This window comes from Rhinatrema bivittatum, chromosome 19 (assembly GCF_901001135.1).
Source record: "Rhinatrema bivittatum chromosome 19, aRhiBiv1.1, whole genome shotgun sequence".
Taxonomy (NCBI): domain Eukaryota; kingdom Metazoa; phylum Chordata; class Amphibia; order Gymnophiona; family Rhinatrematidae; genus Rhinatrema; species Rhinatrema bivittatum.
This window is the reverse complement of record NC_042633.1, coordinates 30,867,172-30,889,075: the sequence shown is the minus strand read 5'-3', so window position 1 is coordinate 30,889,075 and position 21,904 is coordinate 30,867,172. Positions and strand designations below refer to the sequence as shown.

The following is a 21,904-nucleotide window of genomic DNA, read 5'->3' as shown; positions in this document are numbered from 1 at the left end:
TCGTAAAAGCCTTTGTACCTTAAGACCACGCACCTCATGTAACCTTGAGTGCATCTCAGATTTCTCCAGGGGGGACAGAGCCTTTGACACCAGTATGTGGAGCGGTGAGCAGAGACAATTCAGAAAAGTGGTTGCTTTCTAGAACGCTGCTTCACAACCTGCTGCAGCCACCTCACTCCCTCGGTCCTTGGATCAGTGCTGTCATCCGGTGGCCAAACCTCTGAAACTCCCCAGAAACCATTTCCTTTTGCTTCTCCACATGCATTGTACAGGCAAAGAGAGAGACTATAAGGCGTAGACAGAGGAGAACTTGCAGGATGCTTTTCAGGTGTAATGATGCTTGTCACAAGGAGAGGGTTGTGTGTGTTTGAGAGAGAGAAAGTCACACTGGTGTATGTGTGAATGGTGAGTAGGAGGTGTCCAAACACACACACACACACATTACTTTGTAAAATGCCACAGGGAATAGAGGGGACGTAGAAGGTGCAGTGGTTATAATGGCAGAGGGAGAGGAAAAGCTTTGCCTGCCTCTGGAAAGACAGCTGTGCATGGAAATCCCTCATCCAAGCTAAAGAGAGATTTTTATGCTGGGGGGCAGGGAGTGAACCACAGGCAGCATCAAGCAAAAGGTACCTGAGGCTGGAAGAATAGAGAGACATAGAAATGACGGCAGAAGAAGGCCCAGCAAGCTTTCGCACTTTTTTTTTTCTCATACTTTTCCATTACTCTTGGCTCTTAGTAACCTTTTGGTTCTATTTCCCTTCCACCCCAACCATTAATGTAGACAGCAGTGTTGGAACTGCATCTAAGTGAAATAGCTTAATTAGTTAGGGGTATTAACCACCGCAATAAGCAAGCTACACCCATGCTTATTTGTTTACCCAGACTATGTAATTTAGTCCTTGTTGGTTGTTGTCTGTATATAGATCCCCTTTTCTTCATTCCTCCTTGCCGTTGAAGCAGAAAGCTATGCTGGATATGCATTGAAAGTGAAGTATCAGTCTTTCTCCCCTGCCGTTGAAGCAGAGAGCTATGCTGGATATGCGTGAAGTATCAGTCTTTCTCCCCTGCTGTTGAAGCAGAGAGCTAGGCTTGTTATGCATTGAAAGTGAAGTATCAGGTATTTTTTGGTTTGGGGTAGTAACTGCCGTAACAAGCAAGCTACTCCCCACTTTTTTGTGAATGCAAATCCTTTTTTCCACATTTCCTCTTGCTGTTGAAGCTTAGAGCAATGCTGGAGTCGCATTAACGGTGTGTATGTTTATTGAATTAAGGGTATTATCTCCAGGTAGTAGCCATCATTCCCATGAGCTACCCACTCTTCATTCACATCCTCTAGACTTTATTTATTTATTTATTTATTTTTATTTTTTATATACCGAAATTCTTGTAAGGATACAAATCAATCCGGTTTACATAAAACTAGGATACCAACGGGCTTAAGGAAAGCCAAGGTTTACATGAAACAGTTTAAACAGAACGCTTCCATAGAACACTGAGGAGGTAACTCTCTTTGGGTAAAATAGAACAGACCCAGGGCTATGAATAAATTGACTTAAAATGATTAAGAAATATACAATACAAAATAAATAAATTAAATTAAAAATTAATCCAAATAATAAATAGAATGGAATGAGTACAACTACAGTTGTAACTATTATACATCGAAGGCAGCTGTTGCAAATATAAAACAGAATAGTTACAGATTAAATGTTTAAATTATACAGTATTTAAATATACAAATATACGGAGAAGGAGGCTGAATAAAGTTTGACAAATGAACAAAGTAGTGGAGAGAAACGCATGAAACTTTATGGATCCATAGTGTTTATCCCACTCCCCTTTGAAGTCCTTCACAGTTCTGGTCTTCACCACTTCTTCCGGAAGGGCATTCCAGGCATCTACCACCCTCTCCGTGAAGAAATACTTCCTGACATTGGTTCTGAGTCTTCCTCCCTGGAGTTTTAAATCGTGACTCCTGGTTCTGCTGATTTTTTTCCAAGGGAAAAGGTTTGTCATTAGCTTTGGATAATTAAAACCTTTCAAGTATCTGAAAGTCTGTATCATATCACCTCTGCTCCTCCTTTCCTACAGGGTGTACATATTTAGATTCTTCAATCTCTCCTCATAAGTCATTCGATGAAGACCATCCACCTTTTTGGTCGCCCTTCTCTGGACCGCCTCCATCCTGTCTCTGTCCTTTCGGAGATACGGTCTCCAGAACTGAACACAGTACTCCAGGTGAGGCCTCACCAAGGACCTGTACAAGGGGATCATCACTTCCCTTTTCTTACTCGATATTCCTCTCTCTGTGCAGCCCAGAATTCTTCTGGCTTTAGCTATCGCCTTGTCACATTGTTTCGCCGACTTTAGATCGTTAGACACTATCACCCCAAGGTCTCTCTCCTGCTCCATGCACATCAGCCCTTCACCTCCCCATCGAATACAGTTCTTTCGGATTTCCACACCCCATATGCATGACTTGCACTTCTTGGCATTGAATCTCAGCTGCCATATCTTCAACCACTCTTCCAGCTTCCTTAAATCCCGTCTCATTCTCTTCACTCCTTCCGGCGTGTCCACTCTGTTGCAGATCTTAGTGTCATCCGCAAACAGACAAACCTTACCTTCTATCTCATCCGCTATGTCGCTCACATAGATATTGAACAGGACCGGTCCCAACACCGATCCTTGCGGCACTCCGCTTAACACCGCTCTCTTTTCAGAGTAAGTTCCATTTATCATCACACATTGTCATCTGTCCGTCAACCAGTTTGCAATCCAGGCCACCACCTCGGCACTCACTCCTAAGCTTCTCATTTTATTCACCAGCCTCCTGTGCGGGACCGTATCAAAAGCCTTGCTGAAATCCAAGTAGGTGACATCGAGCGCTCTTCTTTGATCCAATTCCCTAGTCACCTAGTCGAAAAAGTCAATCAGATTTGTCTGACAGGATCTTCCCCTGGTGAATCCATGCTGCCTCTGGTCCAGCAGTTCTCCCGCCTGTAGATAGTTCACTATTCTTTCTTTCAGCAGCGACTCCATCACTTTTCCTACCACCGAGGTGAGGCTAACCAGCCTGTAGTTACCAGCCTCCTCTCTGCTCCCACTCTTGTGAAGCAGGACCACTACCACTCTTCTCCAATCACTTGGCACCACTTCCATTTCTAGGGATCTATTGAACAGGTCACACAGCGGACCCGCCAGCACATCTCTGAGCTCCCTCAGTATCCTGGGATGAACCTCATCAGGCCCCATGGCTTTGTCCACTTTCAGTTTCCCCAGCTCTTCCCACACATTCTCCACTGTAAACGGAGTTACATCTACTCCACTCCCCTCCAGTTTCTTGTTAACTAGCGATGGTCCTTCTCCTGGGTCCTCTTTATTGAACACCGAACTGAAGTATTCGTTTAATATTTCTGCCATTTCTTCGTCTCTCTCCACACATTGATCCTTTTCACCATACCACTTTGAACTTTTCTCCTTTCTCTGATGTATCTGAAAAATGTTTTGTCACCTCCTTTACCTCTTTGGCAATCCTTTCTTCTGCTTGACTTTTTGCCGTCTTGATTACTTTCTTCGTCTCCCTCAATTGTACCTGATATTCTTCTTTATGCTCCTCCCTTTGGGATCCTTTATATTTCTTGAATGCTGTACTTTTAGCTTTTATTTTGTCAGCCACCTCCTTTGAGAACCAGATAGGTTTCATTTTTCTTTTTCTTTTCTTTACTTTTCTAAGATATAGATTAGTTGCCTTGATAATTGCTCCTTTTAGATTGGTCCACTGTTGATCTACATCTCTCTCGTTCTCCCAGCCTTTTAGTTCTTCCTCCAGGTACTTCCCCATTTCATCAAAGTCCGTGTTTTTGAACTGCAAAACTCTGGTCTTCGTGCTTCTTCTACGTATCCTTTGTGTGATATGAAACCATATTGTTTGATGATCACTGGTGCTGAGGTGGGCACCCACCTGGGCATCAGAAACATTATCTCCATTAGTGAGCACTAAATCGAGTATAGCTTGCAGGGCAGCCACTATTTCTCTACTATTGTTAGATTCTGCAGAAGGGATTCTCCAGTCTACATCTGGCAGATTAAAGTCTCCAACGATCACCACTTTTCCCTTCTTTCCCATCTTTTGGATGTCTTCAACCAGATCTCTGTCATGCTCTTCCTTTTGATTTGGAGGCCTGTAAACCACTCCAATATAAATGGATGCCCCATCATCTTTTTTTAGGTCGGCCCATAAATGTTGTTAGCTCTATTCCGAAGGTGGGAGGGCAGGATAAAGTAGAGAGAGAGGAGTGTTGCACCGGCACTGGCAGTGGAGGAACAAGGACAAGGGCAGTACGAAGAGTGAAACAGCCAAAAGCAGAACAGCACTCCTCCCTGATGCCACCTGGGCAATGTCTACTGCGGCTTCTGCAATAAATTACTGATTAAAAAATGACACAAACCCAGCCCAGGATGGGGTTGGATGACTGGGGAGGGGTTTCAACTCCTGGAGTCATTTTTGCCAAAGGGGAAAGGTTTGAGTAGAGGGGGTACAGGAGAGGTAGGGTGGGGTATCACCATGCAAGATTTCTGGCTACTTTTTTACTTTTATTTTTTATGCAGGGCCATCTTGACAGGCAGCATTGTGGTGGTGGGTGGGGGTCTGCTAAGCTCCCCAGGGGGATTTTGTCTCTTTTGGGAGGGTTATTTCTGAACTACATGGCCCTTTAAGATGATGGTAACCCAATGCACACAAGTCTGCTTTACAAATTCCCAGCATACACACATTTACCCCTGCTTCCGAGCAGGAGTGAATTTGTGCAACATACATTTACGCGTAAGCTTTCAAAAACTGAACGTTCTCATGTAAATGGTTTTCCCTCCACAACTCTACTACCCACTCCCAGAATGCCTCTTTGTCGTGCACATAAAAGTACATGCAAAATCACTTTGGTCCAAACTTTTACACACAACACCCAGGGAAATTTTGAAAAGGCCACTTATATGCACAAAAGCAGGCTTTGAAAATTCACTCTAGGCTGTAGCCTTGTGCCAATCCAATGCACCATCTGATCCTAGCGGTAAAAGGCTCTTTTTTGCTGTGAGGATCCACAGACTCATCCAGTGCCAGAGGTGCAAGGATCTGTAGCTCTGTGCCTGTCCTTTGAGCCATTCAGATGCATACTCTGTTAAACCTTTGTAATTTAAGAATCTGTGGAAATTATATTGAACTCACTTCATATATCCAGTGGGGCAAAAAGGGCCCCAGTGGTGCAATTGGATAGCGAGTGGTATTTATAGGACAGTACTGAATATGGGTTATGCTGAGGTTGTGAGTTCCATCCTCACCTGAAGCATCACTTTATTCTTTTTTGGGATAGACTTCGTTTTTGGGTACTTGCCAGGTTCTTGTGGCCTGGATTCGCCACTGTTGGAAACAGGATTCTGGGCTTGATGGACCCTTGGTCTGACCCAGTATGGCATGTTCTTATGTTCTTATGAGGTGGATTTGTTTCTTGTTGAGCATGTGCACCAACATTTTAAAAGCAGAATAGAAATCAAATCAAATAAATCGTCCAGAAGAAAATGAAGAATCTGAAATTAGAACAACTTTGTGTGCTTGCTCCCATATGTCCCAGAGGACATGGCAGGCTGTGATTATCAATGTGCCCCGTTATTATAAGCCTCACACTACTCATCATGTAATGAGTGTAGGAAGGCACCTGAGTACCACCTTGTTTATTTGCAGCTGTACAATTACAGAGGTCCATGAAACAACCTCCAGGCAGAGAAGATATAAACCTATTGGCTCTATAGACAATCCTGTGACATAGTTATTTGCCCATGACATTTGTCATGGTCACTTCTCTCTAGATTTCAAACTGTGTTGTATGATCTTTCCTTCGTCTTTGCTCTCAAAATCTCAAAATGAGTGTTTGATTTTTCTCCGTTAATTATCTGATCTCTTATCGCTACAATCTTTCTATAATTAGTTTCCTTGTCTCTTCATTCTCGATGTCATTCTCTTTGATCTTTTTTGTTGATTTTCCTGGTCTCTTCTCTTTACGTTTCACTCTGCCTATGTTCCTCTTTGCTTTTTTTTTTACTTGTTCCCTTTTCTATTGTATCCCCTTTACCTCCCATGCAGTACTGATGAAAACAGAGGCTTTGTGAAAGAGAACAAGGTAATGAGAATTTTTCATTGGCTGACACTTACTCTGTTCAGTCTTCTGGTAGCAGAAGCCAGAACCCCAGGATGCAAGCTGGAGCTGCAGAAGATGACACCCTTCTCCAAAGATGGAGACATTGTCCTTGGAGTGATAGCTGCAGTTCATTCTGGCGTGGTTTATCCAGTGCTTGACTTCAGAGAGATGGCTCATCGAGCTCACTGTGAAGAGTAAGTCAAACTGACTGGGAAAATTTTAATCTTAATTTGATTGCTTGACAGGATAAAGACCTCTGTATATTAGTTGTTAATAATATAGGACAAGGGCTAAAAGCAAGCATCAGCAGCCAAAGCTGGATGCTTATTGGTATGAATACCATCAGATGACTTTTACAGGGTCATTCATCAACATGCGTTAGGGCCCTAACGCCCATGATAATGCCATAACGCATTTAGTCAAAGGGGAGGAGTTTGGGCAGGGAGGGATAGAGAGAGAGAGAGAGCACCTCTGGAGTGGCACACATATTAGTCAACTTTTATATCATTGTAGGAGGGTCAACTAGTAATTTGAGGTGAGGTTTTGGTGGTGGACTAGCTTGATAGCAACTAGGTAGAGAGTGCATCAAACTAGTTTGAGAGTAGAATGTACAAATCTCATCTTTTTGTACCTTTCGTCACTCCAAATCACATCAGATCTTCAGTAATGTGTACTGTGCTGTTTGTACCTCTGATTGTGCATGTAAAACTGCCCCTCTAATCCTAGACCACCACCAAAACCTCACCTCGAGTTTCTAGTTGACCATTATTACCATATCATGTTACTGAGCTAAAGTTGTCTTTCACACTGTACTGTGTGTGGTTGGTTTGGTTTTTTTGTGAACCCTGGAGGAAAGACCCATACATGCAGGAAAGCTGCAATGCCATGTTGACACACTAACTACTTCCTTTTATCTTTCAGTGGTGGAGAGTTTGGGGTGGCTGAGTTGCATATGCTTTAAACAGACTGATATGATCAATATATATATCAATATCAACCTTCATCTTGAACCCTAATACTTCTTTAATAAGTTTCTTCTAAATTAAGCCTTAAATTGTCTCATTCTAACATGTTATACTCTGCTTTTGCCGAGATGTTATATCTATTTTTTGTATTGTGTTATAATTTATAACCTGTTCATTGTATGAAGTTGTTACACTGTAAACCGGGGTGAAGGCACTCAGCTATACTTCGGTATAAAAAAGAATATAAATAAATAAACCAAGGTGGTGTAGATGTGTAAGCATATTTCTTCTTTAAATTAGGAAACAGTATTTTATTTCTTAACTTGCGATTCCAGCAATCCAGGCATCAGAATTTGGTAGTTGTAAACACAGTAGGTTTCTAACTGTTTAAGAAAATTTAGAATATTTTTGGTAGGATTGACCTTGGCTAATATCTATAGCCGGGTTGATAAACGTATGTCCGGTATTGCTTATCCTAGAAAATGACCATTCAAAGGTACAAACTCATTGGATAGCCAAATAGGTACACAAATTATTTTTTTATTTTTATCTATTATGCAGTTAAAAATGTATTTTTTTAAACACCTACTGTGAAAAATTGCAGGAAGACCTTGTGAGACTGGAAAATTGGGCATCGAAATGGCAGATGAAATTTAATGTGGATAAGTGCAAGGTGATGCATATAGGGAAAAATAACTCATGCTATAGTTACACAATGTTAGGTTGCATATTAGGTGCTACCACCCAAGAAAGAGATCTAGGCGTCATAGTGGATAACACATTGAAATCGTTGGTTCAGTGTGCTGCGGCAGTCAAAAAAGCAAACAGAATGTTGGGAATTATTAGAAAGGGAATGGTGAATAAAACGGAAAATGTCATAATGCCTCTGTATCGCTCCATGGTGAGACCGCACCTTGAATACTGTGTACAATTCTGTTTGCTGCATCTCAAAAAAGATATAGTTGCGATGGAGAAGGTACAGAGAAGGGTGACCAAAATGATAAGGGGAATGGAACAGCTCCCCTATGAGGAAAGACTAAAGAGATTAGGACTTTTCAGCTTGGAGAAGAGACGGCTGAGGGGGGATATAATAGAAGTGTTTAAAATCATGAGAGGTCTAGAATGGGTAGATGTGAATCGGTTATTTACTCTTTCAGATAATAGAAAGACTAGGGGGCACTCCATGAAGTTAGCATGGGGCACATTTAAAACTAATCGGAGAAAGTTGTTTTTCACTCAACGCACAATTAAACTCTGGAATTTGTTGCCAGAGGATGTGGTTAGTGCAGTTAGTGTAGCTGTGTTTAAAAAAGGATTGGATAAGTTCTTGGAGGAGAAGTCCATTACCTGCTATTATGTTCACTTAGAGAATAGCCACTGCCATTAGCAATGTAACATGGAATAGACTTAGTTTTTGGGTACTTGCCAGGTTCTTATGGCCTGGATTGGTCACTGTTGGAAACAGGATGCTGGGCTTGTTGGACCCTTGGTCTGACCCAGTATGGCATGTTCTTATGTTCTTATCTTTATATGATAGTCCATCCAATGGAGTCTAACAAAATACCGAGGTTTGTATTGAAACTTGAATTGCACTTATCTTAATTTCTTGTGCACAGATCCTCCATCCAATGTATTTTTCAAAATTAGAAGGCACCTGGCCGTGTTTCAACACCTTGCGTCTGCATCAGGGACTGGGGGATGAAGTTAGCATTCATTCATCTTCGATGATACTTTTGTTTGGGAAGGATTTTCACCTGCGGCTTTTTTGTCTGTTTAATATCTATAGCCTCCTGGGCTTTCATGACCCACTTTCATTCATTATGGGAGCTGGAGGACAGTTGACTTCCTGGCCATCCCCCCAGGCACCTTGAGTGCCACTAGGCAGGAAGGGGGCAACCTTTGAGTAGCCCATGTAGTTTCTACTTTGTAGGTAATTTTTGAAGGGAAATTATCTGGATAGTTTCCCTTTGAAAATTATCCATAAGTACATGCAGGAAAAGAGCTACTAACCTCATGCTGTCAAAATAATGCCATCTTAGCACTGCTTCCCACCTTCGTACAGCACAAGATTGCAAATGCCGAGTACAGGAGATGGAGTAGGGAATTTGGGAAGGGGGATACAAGTAGGCTTCCTCTACTTCTCACTGGCCTCCAAAAAAGCCAAATATAGCATTTAGCAACATTAAATAGGAAGTCATGGAAATTAAATACAGAAGATGGAGGTAACAAGAATAAAGCATGGCCAATTGCTCATTTTTACATGTGCTTTTAAAAACGCAAATTATTTATGGAATACAACAATGTCACACCTCAAAAAGTCATATATTGCAATAGCTAAGCAAGTTACTGGGGGTAATTTTCAAAATAGCCTACCCCTATGCAAAATCTGCAGGCACTTTTTGCCCATAGACTTAGCAAACATTCTCTAAAGTACAATTTGCATGGACTTTCAGTTTGAAAACTACTGCAGCACCAAGTACCCTGGGACATTTGCACCTGGGTATTTTTTTTGGTGCTGGCTAAATCTGGTTGGGAACTAACATGCATATTTTTGAAAAAGCAGTATACGTGTGCTATTTCCTAATCTCGCCCAAGACACGCCCTGAAGATCAGCCTTTAGGAAGGTTAAGGGTGAGCAGTTTTTAGAAAAGCACTCGATCATTGTCCTTCACGAGCCATAAAAGCTTTTGAAAATTGAGCTTAAAAAATGCACACGTGACATCTCTAGCATAAGACCACACTTCTATAAGTGCCAGAAATGTCTGACCCATGATGGATTCATAGGAAGGGTTTTATGTTTATCAGAAGAGAGGGAAGATTCTGCTGACACAGCATCTTCCAAAAGGTGAAACATGATGACATTCGTCTGACTTTATTCCTAACAGATTTCAGACCCGGTATTATCGTGATTTATTGGCCATCTTGTTTGCCATAGAAGAAATTAACCAGAACCAACGACTGCTGCCAAACCACACCCTGGGCTTCCAGATCTTGGACTCTTGCCTTTCAGAAGTTGTCGCACTGCGGGACACTCTCCTACTACTGTCTGGGTGGAATCAAGCTCTCCCGAATTATAAGTGTGAGCCTCATCCAGGTCTGGCAGGAATCTTGGGGGAGTTCATCTCTGCAGTCTCTGAGGTCATAGCCAGGATATTGGGAGTTTATAGAATTCCACAGGTATTCAGATTCCTCTTTGTCTGTCTCTGAAAATTACCCAGTGAGTACCTAAATGTGGTGCCTAATACTGAAAACCTTTTCTGCATAGACCTTTAAGAGCTGTTTAACAATGTACATTACATTTTGACCGACTCACACTGCCAAACTTCTCTTGCACACATTTTATTGCAGTCCTTGATATATTTTGACCCTAAATAATCCCATGAAAATATATATACATCTGTTGATTGGTGTCTAACCTAAACACAGTAGCATTGGGTTTTTTTTAACTAGTTCATCAAAAGATGAATATCCTATTTCATGTAAAATCTGTTATTATAAATGTATAACTTGTAATTGTGTGAGGGAGAGCGTGACAGGTTGGAAGGGGGTGCAAAGATGCAAAACAAAGAGCAGGTGTCAAACAAGCAAATGCATACTGTACATATAGACAATGAGGTATGCATTGCATAGTCACTCTTTAAGATTGGTCCAAGACCATACAATGCAGTATTTGCACAAAAACGTTAATATCTGCAGAATATACATTACATTTCTAAACACAGAGTATTGACCATACAAGAGCTTGCAAAGTAAAACATTATGTAGTCTTGAACTGATCTTAAACAGTGACTACTACGCACACCTCCTTGTCTCCTTGACTAATTACTCCCCTACCATAGGAGCATGATAGCAGGTTGATCAGATATGCGATTTCCCAGATGAAGTCTTCTCACAGATCCCAAGGAGGTATGGTCCAAGGTCCTGGTAAGAATAGTCCATTCGAATGCAGTCAGCTTCTCCTAATGGCTTTGGATTAGATGTCCTGCTCAGAAGAGAGGGGATAGGGGATCAGTTTGATTTGCCCCAAAAATGCAGTTTCTTCTGGCATCCTTCCACATAGAAGATCACTCCAGCTGCTGTTACTCTCACTCTCCTGGAAAAGTCACTAGCATTTTCACCAGGACCAAGGTTTAGCTTCTGCTATTGCTGTGATATTTTGCCCCGCTCATGGTCCCTTGGGGTGATCGATGCACTGTACTCTCTGTCCTATATCTCACTCCCATGTCTTGGGGTTCTGATGACACTGTGCTTGCAGTCTTACCCCTCAATCTATGGTTTGGGTGTTCATTCCATTGTTGGTGCTGCTTTCTCCGCTCATTGGGCAATGGGGTCTACCCTCTCCTCCATATTGTTTAATATCTATCTAGCCCTGATCTGCAGAATATTTGCAAGTTTCAGTGTAAATTGCTATATTTATGCCAATGACATACAGTTTTTAGTTAAAAAAATTCACCATCTGGTCTGAAACATTAAAGTTAGTCTCACTATGCTTGCGATCAGTTAACTGTTGTTCCAAAATAAATTGCATACACAATTGATTAGTTGAGTGCACAAACTGCCAACTTGAGCACACAGCTACCATCCTGCATGCTCAAACTGCCAAAAACAAAACAATCATTTTAATTCATGTTAGAAGCAATGTCCATTCAGTTTATTTCATTTGGAACAAACTGAAAATGGCCTAATTTGACACATTAACGAGGCAATTGATTTGCTTAAAGTTAAGAAAATAGACCATACGTATACATTCATTTAGTTAACATCATTTTTTTGGCCTCCTTGCTGAATACAATCAATTATATAGTAAATATAAATAAAGGTTAGGTGAACCTAACTGGCTAACTCTGGCATGCTGCAGACGGGTCTAAAGTTAGCCCGGTATATTCAGTGGTGCTCCAGCACCACTAAATATCCCGGTTAAGTTAGCTGGATAGGTATATCCGGCTAACTTATCTAGACACTCAGCAGCTGAATATGGACCCCAAAAAGTATATAATACATTATTTACCACTACTACCACCTCCGATCTGGGAGATAATGGAAATTCTTCTTTTTTCCAGATCAGCTTCTCAGCAGAGCACCCAATGCTGAGTGATAAGTTCCAGTTCCCGTCCTTTCTACGCACAATCCCAGCAGACATCCTGCAGTCCCAGACCATAGCTCAACTGCTCCGACACTTCAACTGGACATGGGTGGGAATCCTGACTTCCAACACAGATATCACTACCCTAAGCAGCCAGGAGATAAAGCAGAAGGTGGTGGAGAATGGTGGCTGTGTGGCCTTCCTGGAGAAGATTGACAACCACTACCCTAGTGAGAATCTGGCAAGGGTGGCAAGCATTATTCATCAATCCTCTGCAAAAGTTATTGTGTGTGACTGTTATGATACTCACCTGAAACCTATCTTAGAGTTCCTCTCCCTCCAGAATGTCACCTCCATAGTCTGGATCCTCTCATCAGCAATGACCATCAACCAACACCTGTTCACCAGGGAGTCATGGCGACTGCTGAACGGCAGCCTGGTATTTCTTCCTTCTATCAGCAGTATACCTAACTTCACTGATTTCCTGTATCACATGGGGCCTTCTAAATATTCACAGGATACCTTCACAAAGCTCTTCTGGGAAAAGCGTTTGGGTGTCAATGGGAAGGACCGAACATGACCCACGTGGAGTTCAGGGAGGACCTCATCCTATGCATGGGAGAAGAAGATCTCAAAGCACTGGACCCAGCACTCTTTCAGTTGAATGATTTAAGCATTGCCTACCAGGCTTACATAGCTGTTTATGCTTATGCACATGCTCTGCACAACATGATTTTGAAAGAACCCAAGGAAGGCACTTTTGATGTGGGCACCAGCATTCTTAATATTAAACCATGGAAGGTATTGGTAATAATAATAATTGGAATTTTAATGGTTCTAAAATACAAGCAGGATACCAACAATGCTTTCTGCTTTGTGAGTTTGGAAAAAAGCATGCAATCATCTCTAGGATGGATGCACAGGCTGCATATTACTGCTTTTTACACTGTGTGTAAATATCCATAGGCTAGGGGAGAAGTCACTATGTTGCTGTTGCTGTTATCTAATTATTAATTGATAAAACTGGCCAAAGGTACATGGTCATAATAAAAGAGAGGGTCACTGGCAGTACTAAGCAAGGGACGTGCCTTGCTCATCATCTCACAGAGAGCCTTTGACAGAACCAGAATTAGAAGGGGGTTGTTTGACTCCTCTAAGATCATACAGACAACCTGTGGCAATATTACAGTTCTCCCAAGTCATACTTCAAAGCTTAAACAGCTAGACTACTCTAATAATAATATTCACTATTCATGTTATATAAATGAAGGAAATGTACTCATGTATTTGATACGACGCCAGTTGTAGTAAATGTTTTTTCCTCGTAAACACAAAATGTTAAAAAAAAACATTATACCAATCTGATACATTTTATTAAAAGTAACTTTCAAAGGAAATCTGGATCTGATTGGCTTGGGGGAAACACACCATTATAAAATGATAATTTAAACGTGTATATCACTTAAACTCATCTTCATATTTATTTGGCCCCATTGACCCCACACAGGTGCTGGCTACCTTGACGAAGCAGGGTCCCCGGTTTCCTGTGTCCATGTCTCCTATCTCCAGCTACCCACTAGGAGGTAGATCTTAAAAAGCTGTGCATGCACTTTATCACCCACATTAACGCCGGAAATAGCTACATCTATTTCATTGGCACTCTGAGGGCGACAGTGTGCAGTGCACTTGCAACCATGGCAGGCAAAAATGCACCGCCGCAATGCAGCCATCTGCTCACGATTGCCCCGGTCCCTTTTTGTACCCCGGTGGATCATTTTGCTATAATTATAACGAAATGATAAATCCTCCAGTAAGTAAGATAGGCAGAATAATGTTAAAATGCTACTTATCGGGCTATGTTGAACATAACCTGCCAGATATCTTTCAGATGCGCGAGCACATTGGGTAGATTTGCACATATTTTATAACTTGCATGTGCAGTTGCGTGCAAAATATAAAATACATGTGTGTGCGTGTCCACGTAGGTGGCCTTATGCGCGCTTGTTTTAAAGTTATCCTCTATATGTTTATTATGAAAGATAACTCCATGAGATAGAGGAAGGGCAAACACAGGTAAAAGAAGCATATGCTCTCTTTTTAGCTCTCTGATCTCTGATGGTGCGCATCTGGAAGTAGGAAGTTTAGGAATGGTTGCTACTTGTTACATCTCTGAGGTCAATTCAGCCCAGGATTAGCCCAATTGCATGAATGGAAATTTAGACCTCCGTTTGTTAGGGAAATCAGCACCACAACACCGGACATGCGATACAGTTAAATCAGGACTGGAGGAGATTCACTGGGGTGAGAGGATTACCCTAGACGAATGGTGGGGGTGCTGAAGGGATGACCAAAATAAATAGAGGAATGGGAGAGTATAAGCAAAGGTGATCATTCTTAGGGGAATAAATAAATCAGCATGTATGAGTCAGAGATTATTTACATAGCATAATGCTTTTCCTTCATGAATACATTCAATAGGTTCTCCGTTATCTGTGGGCTGTGCATTTCACAACAGATTCTGGAGAGGAAATATTCTTTGATGTGAACGGAGATGTGCCGTCCGTCTACGACATCATGAATATCCAAATATATCCAGATGACAGCAGCAAAGTACTAAAAGTGGGTAGATATGATCCCAGGAAATCCCCAGGGGAGGAAATAGTTTTGAACATCACTGCCATCTTATGGAACCAAAACTACAATCAGGTGAGCAGTGAAGGACTGGGGATGCATTTATGAAGTGGGTAAAATCAGGAGTGAAAAAATGCAAAAATTGCTTGCATGCATTTGCAGCAATGCATCTTTTTACCCAAGGCTCTGATTTCCTGTAACATCTAGAAAAGTGAGAAAAATCCACAGGCAAAAAGAGAAGTGCAAAAAAGACCAATGGTAGAATTCTTTCAGTTATTTCATTTATCCCTTAAGGGTGGAAGAAGGATTTTCAAAGGGATCTTGCTCAGTATGTGAGAACATAAGAAATTCCATGCAGGGTCAAACAAAGGTCCCTAAAGCCATCTCTGACAGTGGCCAATCCAGGTCAAAAATACCTGGTAGGATCCCCCAAAATAGGTTTTGTTCATAGCCAGAGAAAGTACTAATGACTTTCCTAAGTCTCCATGACTACTAATAGTAGTTTATGGACTTTTCCTCCAGGAATTTTTCTAGACCCTTTTTAAACTCAGCTTCGCTAACTGCTTTAACCACATCCTCTGGCAACAAATTCCACAGCTGAGTTGTGCACTGAGTGAAAAAAAAAATGCTTTCTCCAATTTGTTTTGAAAGTGTAACCATTAGCTTAATACTCTTAATATTGGAAAGAGTAAAAATAACTCATGATTTTATAGCCCTCAATCATTTCTCCTTTAAGCCATCTCTTTTCCAGATGGAATAGTCTTAAACTGTTTATCCTTTCTTCATAGGGGAGCTATTCCATTCACTTTAACATTTTGGTTGCCCTTCTCTGTATCTTTTCTAGTTCCTCAATATCATTTTTGAGATGGGGGTGACCAGAAATGTACACAACAATACTCAAGATGTGGTCACGCCATGGATTGATACAGAAGCATTGTGATATTTTCTGTTTTATGTTCCATTCCTTTCCTTATAGTATCTAACATTGTCTTTGAAAACCCTGGCCCAGTGTGAAAGGGGCGGGGCCTGGGCGAGGCATAGATGTGCGCGTAAATACTTACATAAACCGACGCGCACCAAGGTCCCCTGCTGCATAACTTTATTTCTGCTGCAGATGACGTGTAAATAAAAAAAATAAAGAAAACTAGGCAGACCAAAGTTAAGGTAACCATTTGACTATGAAAATTCCCCGTTAAAATGATAAACTTTACTTCTGGATCCTTTTGGGTTTTATGTACCGTGAAAGGAAAGTGGTTTGCCACTAGCATGCCCACTCAGCCCTTCTTTTTCCCACACAAGGCAAAGTAGGCCCAGTCCACAAATTTGGATTTTAGACTAAATTCCTGTATTTACAGAAATGGGACTCCTCTATAAAAGTAATAGAGATCTTCCAGGTCACCAGCTCTCTGTATCTACTTTGAGGGTATTTTAAACCCATAACATTAAGGGATAGAAACTCAGTCACTGCTCTTTGGCACAGATCTCAGTCCTCGGAGGTCTTCCTCTCATAAGAAGATAAGAACATAAGGCTTGCCATACTGGGTCAGACCAAAGGTACATTGAGCTCAGTGTCCTGCTTCCAGTAGTGGCCAATCCAGGTCACAAGCACCTGGCAGGCTCCCAAGGGGTAGAGAGAGTTCAAGCTGTTTATCCCAAGAATAAGTCATGGGTTTCTGCAACTCTAATAATGGTTAATGGACTTTTCTTCCAGGAACTTGTCCAAACCTTTTTTAAAACCAGCTACACTAACAGCTTTCACCAAATCCTCTGGCAAAGAATTCAAGAGCTTAATTATGCATTGAGTATAACATATTGTCTGTTATTAGTTTTAAATACATCACCTAGTAACTTCATTGTGTGTCTCCTGTTCTCTTTGAAATAGTTATTGACTGATTAACAGTTACTCGTTCCACTCCACTCATTATTTTATAGACCTCTATCATCTATCCCCTTAGTTGTCTCTTCTCCAAACTGAAGAGCCCTAACCTCTATAGCCTTTCTTCATAGGGGAATTGTTCCATCCCCTTTATCATCTTGGTCGCCTTTCTCTGTACCTTTTCTAATTCTGCTATATCTTTTTTGAGATGTGGCAACCAGAACTGCACACAATACTTAAGATGAGATTGCACCATACAGAGGCATTATGATATTCTCTGTTTATCCTCCATTCCTTTCCTAATAATCCCAAGCATTCTATTTGCTTTCTTGGCTGCTGCTGCACACTGAGCAGAATATTTCAACATATTTTTAATGATGATACCTAAATCATTTTACTGAGTGGCGACTCCTAATGTGGAACTTTGCATCGCTATTAATTGGATTACTGTTCCAATCTGGGTCTGGGTAAACAAATAAGCATGGGTGTAGCTTGCTTGTTACGTCTGTTACTACCCCGAATCAATTAAGCCTGATACTTCACTTTCAATGCATATCCAGTGTAGCTCTCTGCTTCAACGGCAGGGGGGATGAAGAAAAGATGATTTATATTCAGACAACAACAACAAGGACTGAATTACATAGTCTGGATAAAAAAATAAGCGTGGCAGTAGCTTGCTTATTGCGGCAGTTACTACCCCTAACCAATTAAGCTAGATACTTCACTTAGATGCAGCTCCAGCACTACTCTCTACAGCAATGGTGGGGATGGAAGGGAAATAGAACCAAAAAGTTACTAAGGCCCAAGGGTAACAGATAAGTATGAGGAAAAAAAAATTGTGAAAGCTTGCTGGGCAGACTGGATGGGCCGTTTGGTCTTCTTCTGCCGTCATTTCTATGTTCCTATGTTTCTAAGTACATCACTTTGCATTTATTCACATTAAATTTCATTTGCCATTTGCATGCCCAGTTTAGAAATTATTTTATATGTCCCAAATCCAAGCAGCTGGTAAGAACTCAAATATGCTGTTTGGGATTCTTAGGAACTTAAATACTTCAATGTATACTTCCTTTCTATCACAACATGGCAGCTCTGAGACTTTTTATAGAAATGTTTTTATGGACCCATCTTTGTGGGTTCCTCAGCTGGTAGAAATGCAAATCAGATAGTCAATGCAATCAATGAAAAAAGTAAGGACTCTGAAGCTGATATTATCATCCATCTGGGAACCAATGACCTTGCTGGTAACAGCATGCAAATGGTACAGAGAGATTTCCAGGCTCTGCGGAAGCAGATTAGGCAAATTGCAAAAACTATTTCCTTTTCAGAAGTGTTACCTGTTTATGGAAAGGAGAAGGAGAGGCTAAGCCATATTAATAATTCCAATGCATTGTTCAAAACCTGATGTAAAGAAGAAAGGTTTGGATATATTGGGGGCTCTCTGTCATTTGTTGTGTTTCTATGGCTGGGGTAGAAGGAATGAATAAATAACATTGGGGGGGTGGTGGGGGTCTGGCCAACATCTGCTTTTATGGGGCATTCTTACCCTTGGGGTATCCTGCACAGAGCAACAGTTACAACCCTAAACACCTTTCTGGGCACACTGGATGGACCATTTTGCTCTTTATCTGCTGAAATGTACTATGTTACTAAGTCCACATTCGTCTCATAGTTTCTCTCTTGAGGGCAAGTTTGAATATTAAAATGGAACTTAATGATCTATGCCAAAAACTGCCTTGAGTTAATGCTTGTGCAAAAACTTTTACCACGTTGCACAATCACACTATTTTAGCATGAGCTTTATTGCCAAAGACCCAATATATCTTTGTTCCAAACCTTTTCTGTTCCACAGACACCTTGCTCTGTCTGCAGTGAGAGCTGCCCCGTTGGATACAGGAAGTCTGGCAGAATGGGGCAGCCCCTCTGTTGCTTTGATTGCATCCCCTGCTCCCCTGGAGAAATAGCCAATGAAACGGGTGAGCCACTTTCTATGAGATAATGTAGGGTTCTAGAACACTGCATCTTTGACTTCCCAAGGCTATGACGAACCACATGGATGACTCTGGCTGAATCATTTGGGTTGCAGGAACCAAAATCATCAAGAAAAGTGAAGACATATAGTCCAAACAATTCAAATAAATCTTTGTCCAGAGACTGGAAGACTAATTCATTGGAGGAAAAGATCTCTGATTGATGCTGTAATGTCTACATTTTAGGCAATCGACATTATCTATTTAATCATTGATCAGAAATACCTCCGGGTTAAGTGATGTACATTAACATATCTGTAGTGTAAATAAGATTAAAGGATTAAGTTGCTCAAAGCCAAGGATTTGTCTAACACAGAAGAAAGCAAAGATGGCCAGCATTTCACTTGAAGAGTGTGTCAGGATGTAAATCTAAAGATGGAAAACATCAAGACAAAACACTTAAAAACAACCACTGCCAAATATTTTTGATAAATAGACTTAACAATCTCATTAGATCAACAATCAAGTTAATTGATGGCTGCACACCTCCCAAACATGTCACTCATTGGCACAGTGACTCATGCACAACGGATGATTAAATAATAAACTGCCAATCTCAGCCCTCAGAGGCATTTACATTTTTGATATTGTCTTATAACTTATTTATTTATTTATTTAAAGATTTTTATATACCGCGGCACGTGTGGCACATCACCTCGGTTTACAGATAACAATAACTCAGCAAAGCGCTTTACAGTACAACAGATTATCTGATAAAACGATAAACAAAGTATAAAATCAACTAGGAGAATAACGATCGATGATATAAGGGAGTCAAGGGGTCTGGTGTAATAGTTATTAACTTATAAGATAACTTGACAAAAGAAAGTTCATTTACATAGAGAAAATTAACGGAGGGGAGCGTTTCTGGGGGGGAGGGAGTAGGGGGGGGGAGGGGAAACCAAGAGTAATTGTGAAGGAGATGTAAGTGGATAGAATTGGTCCCATACAGTTAGTAGTATGCTTGTTTGAATAACCAGGTTTTTAGGTTTACCATATTGTGGCATTGAGGCCATGCCCTCAAGGACACATGGGGGTCACTGGATGGATTGCAAAGTTAGCCAGATAAACTTATCTGGCTAAATTTGCAGTGATATTTCAGTGGTCCAGCTGCAATATTGAAAATAGCTGTCTATTTTAAAGATAGCTGGAAAAGTTTATCTGAGTATCATTAGGACAGGTCTCCCGCATGACCAAAGATGTTATCCATCTAACTTTGAATATTGTAATTAGTAATTAGTCAGACAACTTATCCAGCTAACTTAAGTCCTCCTAAAAATGCCCCCGGAATCCCCCTATTTTATCCAGCTAAACTTTAGCTGAATAAGTGCCCACAATATTCAAATGTCGGCATTTAACTGGATAGCTCATAAGTTATCTGGCTAAATGCCTTTGAATATGGACCTCAAGCTGTTTATATAAGAGTTCCAAGAATAATGTTTACTAATTATACGGAATCTCTGAAGCCTTGTACAGTTATAGCACAGATAGAATACATCTTTAGTTGGAAGCTGTGACTGGTGTTTCTCCTCTGCTTCAGATACAACTGAATGTTGGAAATGTCCAGAAGACCACTGGCCCAATGAGAGTCGAGATAAGTGCGTGCCAAAAATCATTGAGTTCCTGTCCTATCAGGAACCCCTTGGAGCAGCATTGACTGCTGTTGCCATTAGCCTATCCTTGGCTACGGTCCTCATCCTTATCATCTTCTTCCGGTTCCAAGACACGCCAATTGTGAGAGCCAACAACCAGGGTCTTAGCTATCTCCTCCTCTGTTCCCTTGCTCTATGTTTCCTCTGCTCTTTAACATTTGTTGGCTTACCCATGAAGCTCACCTGCATGTTTCGTCAGCCTGCCTTTGGTCTCATCTTTACAATCAGTGTCTCTTGTATATTGGCAAAAACTGTTACGGTGGTCATTGCCTTTAAGGCTGTCAACCCTCACAATCACCTCAGAAAATGGGTGGGGCCAAAGATACCCAACCTTATTGTTCTTTTCTGTTTCCTCATCCAGTTAATTATCTGTACTTATTGGATTTCAAGCAACCCTCCCTTTCCAGAAAACAACACCAGAACTGAAAAAGAGAAGATAATAGTTGAATGCAATGATGGGTTGACCATGCTCTTTTACTGCATGCTGGGATATATGGGCTTCCTGGCCATCATTAGTTTCATTGTGGCCTTTCTGGCAAGGACATTACCCGACAGCTTCAATGAGGCCAAGTTTATCACCTTCAGCATGCTGGTCTTTGTGAGCGTCTGGCTGTCTTTCATTCCTGCTTACCTCAGTACACAAGGGAAGTACATGGTTGCAGTAGAGATCTTTGCCATCCTGTCCTCTGGTGCAGGGCTGCTTCTATTAATCTTTCTCCCCAAGTGTTACATTATTCTTCTACATCCAGAGATGAACACCAAGGATAACTTAGTAGGGAGAACTAGAACATGGATATAAAGTCAGTGTTACATAGCAGAAACTGAAATATATTGGCTTGGCACAATGGATATAGACCTTTTCATCTCTTGGACTGGATGACTCAAATAATTATGCTGAATATCAAAAAGTTAGGAGGGATGACTTATTAATGAGGTTAAACAATTGAAATATCATATAGTTTATCATAGATAGAATTTTCAATATGGCAATATGCACTGTTATAATCATTTACCATAAATCCGTTCTTTTTTTATTCTGTTTTCAAATGTGTGAATAAAATGGACTTTATGGCAATGTGTTTTTAGTCATTTCTGTTCAATATAACCATTCTCAACAGAATTTAATTTAGCTTTTGATGATGTTCAAAAATGTCTGAAACATTCATATACAAGGAGCAAGATGGCTGTGTGAGGAGACATGGAACTCTGCCTGGCTGAATCTATTTTTTGTTACTTTTGTTGAGATGCCTCGTAAAAGAAAGGTTTTAGAGTTTTCCCTACTGAGACGCCCTTTCTTCCTGGTTAGTGATCCCCGCTGAAAAGACCAACATGGGAGCATCAGTTTTGCTTTGGAAGGAGATCTCATTAAGCCTCTTACACCTCCATCTTAGACCCATTGCCATATTAGACACATAAGACTTTGCCAGTGTGGCCCAGTATTTCCTGTCCTAATCACCAACCAGCATGCTTCAT

General features: G+C 41.0%; 1 protein-coding gene across 1 annotated transcript; it reads left to right on the top strand.

Moving 5' to 3' along the window:
• The first annotated feature begins 12,818 nt into the window (after positions 1 to 12,818).
• LOC115080336 (vomeronasal type-2 receptor 26-like) lies at positions 12,819 to 21,230 on the top strand. The gene is made up of 4 exons (XM_029584486.1): positions 12,819 to 13,043; positions 14,721 to 14,948; positions 18,602 to 18,725; positions 20,320 to 21,230. The coding sequence occupies exons 1-4, from the start codon at positions 12,819 to 12,821 to the stop codon at positions 21,228 to 21,230; spliced, it is 1,488 nt and encodes a 495-aa protein (XP_029440346.1).
• Positions 21,231 to 21,904: the final 674 nt, after the last annotated feature.